The 13352-nt window shown below is 32.0% G+C and overlaps 1 protein-coding gene across 1 annotated transcript; it reads right to left on the bottom strand.

Annotated features, from left to right (window-relative positions):
* Nucleotides 1–2204: 2204 nt before the first annotated feature.
* Nucleotides 2205–5129, bottom strand: LOC138325647 (probable alpha-ketoglutarate-dependent hypophosphite dioxygenase). The gene is made up of 4 exons (XM_069271447.1): nucleotides 4880–5129; nucleotides 3548–3764; nucleotides 3153–3241; nucleotides 2205–2894 (listed from the first exon to the last, which is right to left on the bottom strand). The coding sequence occupies exons 1-4, from the start codon at nucleotides 4995–4997 to the stop codon at nucleotides 2533–2535; spliced, it is 786 nt and encodes a 261-aa protein (XP_069127548.1). The 5' UTR covers nucleotides 4998–5129; the 3' UTR covers nucleotides 2205–2532.
* Between the last annotated feature and the right edge of the window lie 8223 nt (nucleotides 5130–13352).

Genomic DNA, 13352 nt, shown 5'->3' on the forward strand with positions numbered 1-13352 from the left:
AATACAAAAGTTTCAGAGCAGTTTTCATCCTTTGTCCAAATTATGTTCACTATACTATGATATTTATTAACGAAACTTCACTATATATACATAATGTGATGTACATGGGGGTGTCTCTGTTGTTGTTAAATTTTTTTAGAGCAAAAATCGAAACTGTTAACGAAGGAAATGAAAAATGTGTGGAAATTAAACATTATACGTTCAGACGACAGACATTAAGTTAAGCCATTGGTCAAATTGCATTTATGAAATCACGAATGACTTTCACTTGCATTAACTTTTTTATTTTTAGAATTGTAACTACTACTTATACTGCTCCTTAGCCAGCTATTTCACTTTGAGATGCAAGTGTCTGGGAATTTGAAACGGTGACTGATAGTCACATGCAGAAATATTAGCTGGAACTACATTTGTTTATAAAAATGCATTTCGGGAAATCCCGTGTACTTAGCGACACGCTACCAGCACTTTCGCTTTAACATCTGATGTACCAGTATACAGTTCGGCTGTGGGTAAATAACTTTGATGTAACAAATCCTTTTTTCAACATGAATTATTCTGTCAACATAATGAAACTCACAGAAAATAAACATATCAATAAACAAAAAGTAAAAGTGGATCATTTAAGTGACAGATATTTTAATCTATACAAGGCATTGCAATAAATGATTTTAACACTGGCTATATATTGTGCACTGAAATAAAAATCGATTCTTCACGAAACTCGCATATGGTGCACTATGAGCAGTGAGTTTTATCATTGATATGTAAGTTTGTAAAAGTTATTTGAAAGGGTGTATAAGGAAGCCGCTGGTGATATTTACTTAGAAAATAAATTGTCTAAATTAGTCATGTATATCGAAATCACAAATGGGCCCGATTTGATAACGCCTAAAAGTATGTGAAACAAAACGTGTTTTCCCGGTTACTCAGGTTTTCCGCCACCTAAACATGACACATCTATAAATGACACTGACTGTCGATAGAACATGGCACATATTATATTTTAATTTTACAAATCTGTCTCTTTCTTGATGTTTGTTTGGTAGCGAGTTGGTGGTTTTTCTCCGGCTACTCCGGCTTTCCTCCACCAACAAACCTACCATGTCTTTACATGACCCTGGTTGTTAATATAACGTTAAGATTATAGAACCAAAACCTAAAACTAACGTTTCTTTCGAATAATACTTTTAAGATCAGTTGTGTTTGAAATTACGCAATATTGACGAAGTCATTTTTTATGGTATTTTCCTAACTTTAACTAAAATGAAGGAATTCAATACTAAACATGATAATTAGATCATACTGTGTAACATAAAATTTTGCTGGATACTTTTTCCCGTGGTTTGAAGATTCTACTTAATTAGTAGTATGCACGCTTTTAATTTTTGGTCTTTGTAACAATGCTTATTGTAATGTAACCCCCACCCCACCCCGAAATTCGTTTTATATTTTCAAGGTGCAATAGCAACAAGGAAAAAACATTTTTTTCTACAATTTGTATTTCATGTTACACATATGCATGATGGGTGTCATCGACAAAAAATGGAAACTTACTGTAAACCAACTTTCTTTCGCGTGCGATTTACTTTCGCGAATTTCACGATCCAAGTAAATTCCTGAAAGTTCATCTTCGCGAACTTGTTTTGAAACGAAAATCGCGAGATTTTATAGTCGCGAAAGAAAATTTGTTTACAGTATTATTTTTTCTTATCTGTCCTAATCTATTTCTTGTTGAATGTATCCCGAATTCAACCGGTCTATGTTTCAATTAAGATACGTTTCTATTTTGGTTTTCGTTTTATTACAGTTACCATGAAGTATGTGTTATTATACATACATATGAATATTCTGAATTTATTTGTGAAGTACACTAACTGAAAACTCATTGGATATTGACCGTTTCAAATGCTGATTTACAATTTTTATTTTTAAGGTACATTTCCACACAATATTGACCGAAACAAAAGTTCGTAACTGATAACTTTTTTTTAATGAAGATAGGAATGTTATTGTGCGTTTTGTCTGAAAACGTTTCAAGTTTAGGTCTGAGAGAATAAAATGAGTATTGTAAGTGTACATAACAAATAGACATTGTAAATGATAGATAAGGGCAATCCTTACCTTTCCAACCACAAACAAAATATGCAAGCATTCGTCGTTTTTGGTTGCTCAGAATCAAAGAACAATATAAGACAATAAAAACGAATTACAAAATTCTGATTTATTTCGCAACATAACCAACAAACATTTTATGTTAACACAAATTATATAAGAACATAAATAAACTTAATGCAGTGTTATATTTTAAACATTATATGCATTAAATGTTTATGTTATTTACTTCTTTATTTGAAACAATGAGTTGACAATTACATACAGTAGGATGTTAATTTGTGACGCAAAACTGCATAAGTATACCGAAAAAGGTTGTTAAATGTCTTAGTGAATAAGATAAACAATATTCCTGTTTATCAATATTTCAACCTTTTTAAACTTAGAAGTAACTTTGACAACAGTTTATATCACATCTCAGGCAGGAACTGGCTTCTTGCTGAACCACGCCGGGCTATGGTCCTCAAAATGTTTGTGTTCATTTACACCGCTTACTACGACGGTTGCTGGGAACGATCGGGGTCTATTGGGATCTTCAATTGGCTTGGCGTCCGTAGCAACGTATCTGATGACGTAACCACATCGTCTCCGGGTAGATCTGTTGGGGTCACTTCCATGTACAAGTAGGCCAGAATGAAGGGACATTTGTCCGGCGTTGACCGGACATGGAGTGGACTTTGTGACGTCAAATAGGTCACTTGGTATGGACTGGTTAGATGATAACAAATTTCCTTTCTCGTCAGCTGCCTTATGCTCGAGAATTCCCATAGTATGTGTTCCTGATGAAACAAAGTTATGAATTAAACACCACAAAGTCGATAATTTTCGTAAAAATAATAGCCTATTTTTCGGATATCGCAGGAGATTCGAAAGAGTCTCAAAAATATCCTTCACATAATAAAAATTGAACAAATAAAATTATAATTGCAGTCATATTTGGAAAATTAAATCTAAATTTCGCGGTTTAAACGAGAATTGTGAACTTTTTGACCACCCTGAAAAAACTCCGGTACTAACTTGAAAATATTGTTCCTTACCTGGTATGACACACATACATCCGTTTTCCGTGTCAGCGTCATCCACAGCGAGCCAGGCCGTTACCACCTCTCCATCCACACCCCAGTATCTAATCAAATAAATTTGACATTTCAAAGCAGATGAATAACCAATGCTCTCTTTTTGTCATAGTTTGAAGAAAAAGAAATACACAAAAATCCTAGTCAAACTTCGTTAATCCGAAGTCGACATTGACCATGGCGTAAAGCCGAATTATCATTATGGAAGTATTAGTGTTTGGTATCTCGAATATATGGTGAAGAAGTTGGGGCCAACACATTACTTCGAAAGTTCGAATTAAACAAGGTATTCGACTAATAAGGTTCGAGTAAACAAAGTTAAGTTATACAGAATTTCTAATTGAATTCTTTCTTACCTGACATCTTGGTGCCAGGCAACAAATGGCTTGGTTCCATTGGGCTGGGCTAAGTCTGTTTCGGGGTATTTACAGATGAAGCGTGAGTCTAACAGGATAATGTTCTGACCCAGGATCTGACATACATGGCGGAGTATATTTGGGTGTGAAGCAATTTCCATCACCCAAGGATGCTTCAAATGGACATTGTGAAGTGAGTACTGAGCACCCTCCTTACCTGTTAAATAAAATAAAGGTAAGTCATATTACACTGCATTTAGTATTCATTTATGTTAATTATGGTCCCTTACGTGCTGTAAAACATAAATTGTTTGTGAGTAAGGGAGTGGCAATACTTTTTTCGCCAGATGTCAGTATGATGTAAAGAGCTTGGTGTGTTGCTCATTGTCTTCAGCGACATACTTTACTGAGGAAGATAGCACTTTAAAAAAGAGGAAGGGATTCGCAAGAAGACACAAAATGAACATACCGCAGTCTCCCAAAAGAACCATCCCCACACGCATAGCATTCCAAGGCGAGGATCGTCCTTGAATAACTAAACTGCTAACCCCAATAAACCAAACAATGTTATATAATTAATTTTTCTTTGTTTTCATACCAAATCTGGCTTTCTGATTGGCCAATATTTTTTTTGCATACCACTATGAAAAAAAAATCTGAGAATGGCGCGAAACCCCGATGTTATCGTGACATCACAATAGAGACATTGACGTTGCGTATTGATTCGGGAAAAAGAATCCCTTGAAAAACCACTATAATGTTACATTTAAACATACTTCATTTTATCAAATAGAGTATAAAATTAATTATAAGTATTGATGTCACTATTTTTTAATCTTACATGTATCGGGTTATGAAAAACAGATTGTTTGCAAACTTTCACACAGTTTGCAAACAAATTGTTTTTTCATCCCCCGATAAAATTAAAAAATAGTGACATCAATGCTTAAATAGTATTGGTGATTTGGAGTTTTCATATGGATACAAATGGTTGTTGAAAGCCAATGAAACAGAAATGTTTAAAAATAAAATCTTTCTGTTTTATTCATGTCGTGATTACGTAATGACCACGTGAGTATCAAAGCAACTTCCTGAACAACTGTGTATGTAAATTAATGCGAGCGAATGAAAAATGTACACTATAGCCAGAAGTAGTATACCCGGTATTGTTTTAATCTAACAAGTATAAAGAGTGTACAGAGAAACAGCATATACAGAAAATAGCCTATGGTTACCGGCTGTATTTTTTTTAGTTTAATTTACTTCATACAATGAGAGTTATTTTCTTTCTGGACTTGAAAAGAACATCTAATAACAATATTAGTAACCTACCTGCGTTTTCCTCAAGTTGTCCGAAGTTTTTCTGTAATGTTTTCGCCTCTTCTGATGACAGAACCGATATTCCCGAGAAATACCCGTTCTCGGCGTAAAAATCAGCGACATTTGCCATTCTTTCTGCTTGATAGAATAAACTGTCTAAAGTAAAGGTTTCTTATTAGTATCTTCGCCTTCTCTACAAACTCAAAGTTTGAAGTTTGAGTGATAATCGCAATCTTACATTCGGACAGCATTTATAGGAAAATACAGGAGTCACGTGATAGAGTTATGTGCAGATACGCTGTCATTGGTACACGGAAGTAGATAAAAACAGCTTATGATATCGGCCCATGTGATTTACTACTTAACACAAACTCTTGTACTGTTAAATACTTATCTTAGGTGATCCATATTAAATGACATAATCATCTGACATACACAACACGCCTTATAAACACATTTTAAATGACTTCTAATTATAAAGCTGACTATTGATTTGCATGCGTGGGTACAACCAGTATCCGGTTACCAATAAAGCTCAGAATATGATTTTTTTTTAAATGAAAGTGAATTGAAAATGAAAGAAATCTTCATTAATTTATTTTGCGACAACGATATTTTCATAGCTCACAACTGATGCTCAGTTTAAAAAAATGTTATATTGAGTGTATTTTGTTACTACAGAAAATGGTTGTCTTCCGCTGCATTTTTCAGTGGGATAAACAACACAATTACAAAAATTATTTCACTGAAACAGTTGTGCGGTGACTGATGAAGACATTTCTATAGTTCACAACTCATATTCATTTTTTTAAAAATGTACTATTGAATATTATTTTCAGGGTATTTCTCTAACAAAAACGGTTACCGGCCGTTCCAATGTAGTAAATGAATAGTTCAGTTTGACTATTGTAGTTTGGAAAAAACAATGGATAGATAATCTCTTTACACGCAAGTTACCAATAAGTTTAAATAACAAAAATGATGACGTAATTGAAAGTAAACATATGTGAATAGCTTGTGTTATCTAACGATTTCCAAAAAAGAGATTTAGATGATCAAGACTATTATTAATTATCATTTTATATATTGCTCTTATTTGCCCCAAATTTACACTTTTCAATGTTTATGGTTTGGTGAATATACTTTTCTTTCTGTGGATTTATGCATCCATATTTTGTGATATAGAAACTGTATATATAAATAACGCAATCGTAATTTAGTACAATGATTCAAGTGGGAAATATTCTAAACATGCACGTTTGAAGTATAAATACCATATGACTTTCATTAAGGTCAGGGGTCACCTGCCCGATCACATGGGATTTCTCCGGACACCTGTGTTTCCTCCCATTCTCTAAGATCCCTCGCGCGCTAACATCCGGACCACTTTAAGTGATTTGTATAACTCATACCAAGCGTTTCGAAATCGATGTAAAATTAACCTTATAGTTTACTTATCATTTCGCTGTTTTTGTTTTCACGTCCATAATAATGTCCCGCGAAACCGCCTACTTATCATCCTGACTGATATTATATACCTACTACACGGTATTTCTCTACAATTTCTGTTCTACATTTTTATTCTACTAACTGTAAACGTACACGTTTTAACAGCATTCTTATTTTAGCGCTTTTTTACAAAACAATATGACCTAAATGATATTGTGCTAATTGTATTATATGTATGTCGTTGGTATCTTATAGAGCTATTGTTACAATTGGGCTAACCTGTCTATAATCAATTAGACCTAAGTAAGGGCGTTTGCAGTAATGAAACCTGTTCTTTCAAATCAATATTTTTTTAAGTATTCTTGAATTTCGCAATCAAGGTAAATTCGCGAAAAATTTTCCCCACGAATTAATCAATGTTAACCACAATCATATCAAAAGACAATTTCCATTTTGTTTGCTTTAAATCCGCGATACTCAATCTCCGCGAACATACGTTGAAATGGAAATCGCGAAATGAAATTGCCGTGGGGGATAGTTGTATTACCCGGTACATGTTACAAAGGAAGGGGGCAGGAAACAAACAAAAACTCGTGACCACTACTTCTTAATTAGGTTATCTCCGTGGTCAGTCAGGCCATCCATGGATGAGATCCGGGTATATGTTTATATTTATCTTTGGCATTGTTATTGATTATTTAGTTGCTAAATAATACATAGGTAGGCCGACTTCCTGATTGTGTATATACTGGGAAAGTGCATTCGGGCCAAGGCGTGGGATTGGAAATCCACAATTTCTGGACTTTAGTCTTTCTGGCACGTAGACCACATATTTTACTTGAATTAAGATTTATCATTTTTAGAAGATTAAAAAACGAAAAACATATTACCATACACGTTTTAAATTGCAAATAATCTATTTTTTTTAGAAATAGAACAATTGTGAAATTAATTATAAATAAAACAATGGAATAATGGCAGACTAAACGAAAATATCTTATACAGTATGTATCGAACACAATAACTTATTATAAATGGTTCAAAATGCACTATTAAGCATCACAATAATCTATTTAACCTTTACAATCAAGGGTCAATTATTTATGAGATTTCCTGATAACTTATTCGATTCCCAATTACTTACTAACATAATAAATGCTTAAAATGTATTTTAAGGATGAACTACTTTAAACCAAATTTCTTGCGAGCCTACTATACATTTTGCGATTTCAATTACAAAACAAGATAAGCTTTCGCGAATTTGAAAATTATATGTAAATATACGTATATCTTTATAAGCGAGGTTCATACGCAATCGCTGAGAAATACATTTCACGAATTTACGGTGATTCACGATATTCGCGAAAATAAAAAAAAAGTTTTACAGTATTACTTATTTATGTTCCCTACTGAGTTTAAGGGTTTAACGTACCTTCAAGAATATTATAAATTCGTTTACGAGTACGAGTTTATATAATATGGAGAGGCTGCTGCGTCTGCTTATATAGGGTAACTGATGGGGCTAAGGGTAGGATATCCGAGACACAACCGCTCAGTCGAGGAACCTTATCGTCCATTTGAATAACTATTTGTAAATAGAGGATCTTATAAGAATATTACATAAGTGGCTATGTGATATGAAATTTATCAAACGAGTTCAATAATTTGATATGCGAAGTTCAGTTAGAGCGTGACATATCAAGTTATTTTTGAAATAAGTATTCTATTTATTACATCACTATTATTAAAAGCAATATAAGTAAAACTATACATTTCTTCTCTATAAGAAACAGTAAAATAAAATCCGTCCCTGAAGAGACATTTCCGTCTACTGAGACAATCATGCGACGTCATATATACCATATGATGTCAAAACTACAAGTGTGTCTTACGATATTTATGACATGACTGGATGGGCCAGTTATGTGATAGATAAAGAAAATTGCAACCAACTTGCTTGCATTTGTATCAATGAACCAAATATTAATGGATATTAAGTGGCTTAAAACATCAACGCTTAGTTGTGAGAGCTCACGCCATTTTGTTAATTTTAAATGTTGATTTTATGCTCAGCAAAACTATATTTTACGTCTCTTTGTTTTAACCTTTAAATCCGTAAGCACACATAATGCTTTAGACTGCCAACTCCCTGATGTGATGTGCTATTATAAGGTATTCATCGTTATGTATAAGCGTTTGACAAAATATGTTGACTCGAGAATGAAATATTGCAGGGTAATGGATGTCATGTCGAACCTTACATATTAGTTATTTTATAAATCTAAAATACATCATTACAGTAATTAATATGTTCGCCTAGGTATCACTAATGCTTGTTTTGTGTGTCATTGTGTCGATACATTACTAGGACAGCGTCTGTTGACCTGTCGTGCGTTAATCAGAACTGATATGCCCATAATACTGTTTAACTGTTCTGTAATCGTCAGCAGATCAGACCTATGATTGTTAAAATAATTATAAAGATTTACCTATGCCATGTAAGTATGTGATATAGATATCGCTTTATGTATTGTAAATTGCACACCATTATGAATTTGATCTTTACGAAATGAGTTTAAATCGCATGTTGATGTTTGTTCTACCTTTGATAATAGTATTATCAGATACAAAGGTTTCCCAACCCAACCTAACATGGATCTGTCAAGTGGACAGGGATTTCTCTCATACCTACACGCGTAATACTGGCTGGTCTAGATCTAGATCTATCATCGTTATTCAACTTTCGATGTGAAATAAAATTTGCCCATAATCCCATCTTATCATATACCATAGTGATCAGTAAGGAATTGTCATCAATGTAAGCTAAAAGATATCCATATCGAATGATTTTTGTGGTGTTCAGAGCATTTTGAAATAAAATACCCCATTTTCTGGAATTGGTACAAGGTTAAGTAAACAACCTTTCAGTATATTTAGGTGGGTTGTAAAAATGTGGTTTGAAATATCTGTGACTTATGTAAGATTTTATTAATCTATGATCAGGAAGTCGTATGTCTCATCAAATCTTAAGGGTCAATAATACACTAGAGAAACCAGGCTGGTCTTGTTTAAGTTGTCTAAGCAGACACGTAATAAAAGTGGAAGTAAAATATAAACTGTTTTTTGTTTTTTTTTATTATTTAATTTACTCATAATCAAGAACTCGCGCGCATCATTGAACGGGCGATGAAAGTGAACTTGATAACAATTTCTATTTTCTAGCATAGTAACTTAAACTCGTTAACATCATTTGAATAAAACACTACGGAATGATTAATCTGTTTAAAATGTAGAATTTTCATTTCTGTAAATTTTTCTAACCCGATATTGTTTAAATAACTGTTGTCAGGAGATGGCATCTGAAGATGTTATTACTACTGTAATCTTATTTTCACGGGCGGTAAGCCATCGCGACAATTAATCTCCGCGAAACTATACAGGTTACTGGTAGGTAAAACTCCAGATGTCTAAACAGCGTAAACTTCTGGTATAAAATTATGAAATGAAGTCGCCGTGGAAATACGTTTGTGCTATAAAAAGGGTTTACAATACACTTTTTTTTATTTCATTTTGGTAATATCCTCGAAATACTATTTTTACTATTTCATGTTTCATTATTGAGATAGCAAAATAATTAATTCGCTAAATAATAAGTGATTAGTAAATATCATAAACTCGTAAAGCAAAATTTTAATTAAGCGCAATTTTCATTCGTGAAAATGTAAGTTTTTTGTTTGGAGTCAAAATCGCGATTTTTTCATCAGCGAAATTAACCTTTAATACTGTAGGTTTACTATTTGTTAAACGATGCATAGTCAGTTAACTTCACAGTGTAAAACAACCCATTTCAATCTTAGATTAAACAGTTTTTTATAAGTTTAAATTATCTAAATTGTTTTGCCTGAATTTTTATTCGAATAACATTCCACGATGACGATGATGATCTCCCTTTGAACTGTACGGTGTCGTATATTTGTGGTTTACTGCTGTGTTTTTTCCGTATTTATTTATAGGTACAGCTAACAACGTCGTTACATATTCCAAGAATAAAACACATCTCAGCGTTTTATGAAAACGTCTATATGAAAAACAATATATATTTCGAATGAATTGAGAATAGCGGTGGGCTGTATTCAGTTTGAGAGAGAACTGGGGGAAAGTGACAGGAAATAGGGGATTGAAATGACTATATAAATTGGGCTACTGTGTTGTAGGGGTGAAGGTCGTAAGGGATGCATAAGTTCTCACTGTAGGTAAAGCATTATTTAAAAATAGATCTCGTAATTTGGCTACGGTCGTTCAAATTTGGAAGGAGTAATAATACTTTTAAAGGAGAAATAATTATGATTTCTTTTGTCGATTTTGATAGCTCCTTTTTCTCTATCATTTATTGCCTTCAGTTTTATTATGACGTACATAGTTAATTAATAGTGGGTATTACGGCCTTGATAACAACCCGTCGTATATCGAGGATGTATGACGTCATGCACTTCATTAAAACTAACACCAGACAAACGAGATAAATGATGTGTTTATGATTGACACAACCACAATGAAGAAAAATATATATGGAATATTCACTCTATATTTGAATAAATATGCTTTATTAGTATTCCCTTTTATAACTTGACTCATGACAATCTGGCACGCGGTGTTGTATTGATAGAATTTTCAAATATATTCAAAATAAATCGAATAGATATACATGTACATGTAGTATATAATATCTTAATTACATAACATACATTCAAATAAGTGCAGCTGTTTAGTCTTTCTCGAGCTCATTATTAACATTGAATGTCCAATAAAAAATCAGTTCTATACACATTCTTGTATAAATTAAATATTATGTAATGTTCTACTGTAATGATTAGAATGACAAGAATGATAAATGAAAGCACTAAACAGTATCTATTGTTATATATTATGTAGTATATAGTAAAACTATACAGTATTCATTGTTATCTATAGTACGTCGTATATAGTACAACTATACATTATTCATTGTTATCTATAGTATGTCGTATATAGTACAACTATAAAATATTCATTGTTATCTATAGTACGTCGTATATAGTACAACTATACAATATTCATTGTTATCTATAGTATATCGTATATAGTAAAACTATACAGTATTCATTGTTATCTATTGTACGTCGTATATAGTACAAATATATAATATTCATTGTTATCTATAGTACGTCGTATCTAGTACAACTATACAGTATTCATTGTTATCTATAGTGTATCGTATATAGTACAACTATACAGTATTCATTGTTATCTATAGTGTGTCGTATATAGTACAACTATACAGTATTCATTGTTATCTATAGTATATCGTATATAGAACAACTATATAGTATTCATTGTTATCTATTGTACGTCGTATATAGTACAACTATACAATATTCATTGTTATCTATAGTATGTCGTATATAGTACAACTATACAGTATTCATTGTTATCTATAGTATATCGTATATAGTACAACTATACAGTATTCATTGTTATCTATAGTGTGTCGTATATAGTACAACTATACAGTATTCATTGTTATCTATAGTACGTCGTATATAGTACAACTATACAGTATTCATTGTTATCTATAGTGTGTCGTATATAGTACAACTATACAGTATTCATAGTTATCTATAGTACGACGTATATAGTACAACTATACAGTATTCATAGTTATCTATAGTGTGTCGTATATAGTACAACTATACAGTATTCATAGTTATCTATAGTGTGTCGTATATAGTACAACTATACAGTATTCATTGTTATCTATAGTACGTCGTATATTAGTACAACTATACAGTATTCATAGTTATCTATAGTTTGTCGTATATATTACAACTATACAGTATTCATTGTTAGCTATAGTACGTCGTATATAGTACAACTATACAGTATTCATTGTTATCTATTGTACGTCGTATTTAGTACAACTATACAGTATTCATTGTTATCTATAGTACGTCGTATATAGTACAACTATACAGTATTCATTGTTATCTATAGTACGTCGTATATAGTACAACTATACAGTATTCATTGTTATCTATAGTACGTCGTATATAGTACAACTATACAGTATTCATTTTCTTCTATTGTACGTCGTATCTATAGTCGTATTAGTAAACTATACAGTATTCATTGTTATCTATAGTACGTCGTATATAGTACAACTATACAGTATTCATTGTTATCTATAGTGTGTCGTATATAGTAAAACTATACAGTATTCATAGTTATCTATTGTACGTCGTATATAGTACAACTATACAGTATTCATAGTTATCTATTGTACGTCGTATATAGTAAAACTATACAGTATTCATAGTTATCTATTGTACGTCGTATATAGTACAACTATACAGTATTCATTGTTATCTATAGTACGTCGTATATAGTACAACTATACAGTATTCATTGTTATCTATTGTACGTCGTATATAGTACAACTATACAGTATTCATTGTTATCTATAGTGTGTCGTATATAGTACAACTATACAGTATTCATTGTTATCTATAGTGTGTCGTATATAGTACAACTATACAGTATTCATAGTTATCTATTGTACGTCGTATATAGTACAACTATACAGTATTTATTGTTATCTATAGTGTGTCGTATATAGTACAACTATACAGTATTCATTGTTATCTATAGTACGTCGTATATAGTACAACTATACAGTATTCATAGTTATCTATTGTACGTCGTATATAGTACAACTATATAGTATTCATTGTTATCTATAGTGTGTCGTATATAGTACAACTATACAGTATTCATAGTTATCTATAGTGTGTCGTATATAGTACAACTATACAGTATTCATTGTTATCTATAGTGTGTCGTATATAGTACAACTATACAGTATTCATTGTTATCTATAGTACGTCGTATATAGTACAACTATACAGTATTCATTGTTATCTATAGTGTGTCGTATATAGTACAACTATACAGTATTCATTGTTATCTATAGTACGTCGTATATAGTACAACTATACAGTAT

The sequence above is a fragment of the Argopecten irradians genome, chromosome 6 (genome assembly GCF_041381155.1).
Source record: "Argopecten irradians isolate NY chromosome 6, Ai_NY, whole genome shotgun sequence".
Taxonomy (NCBI): domain Eukaryota; kingdom Metazoa; phylum Mollusca; class Bivalvia; order Pectinida; family Pectinidae; genus Argopecten; species Argopecten irradians.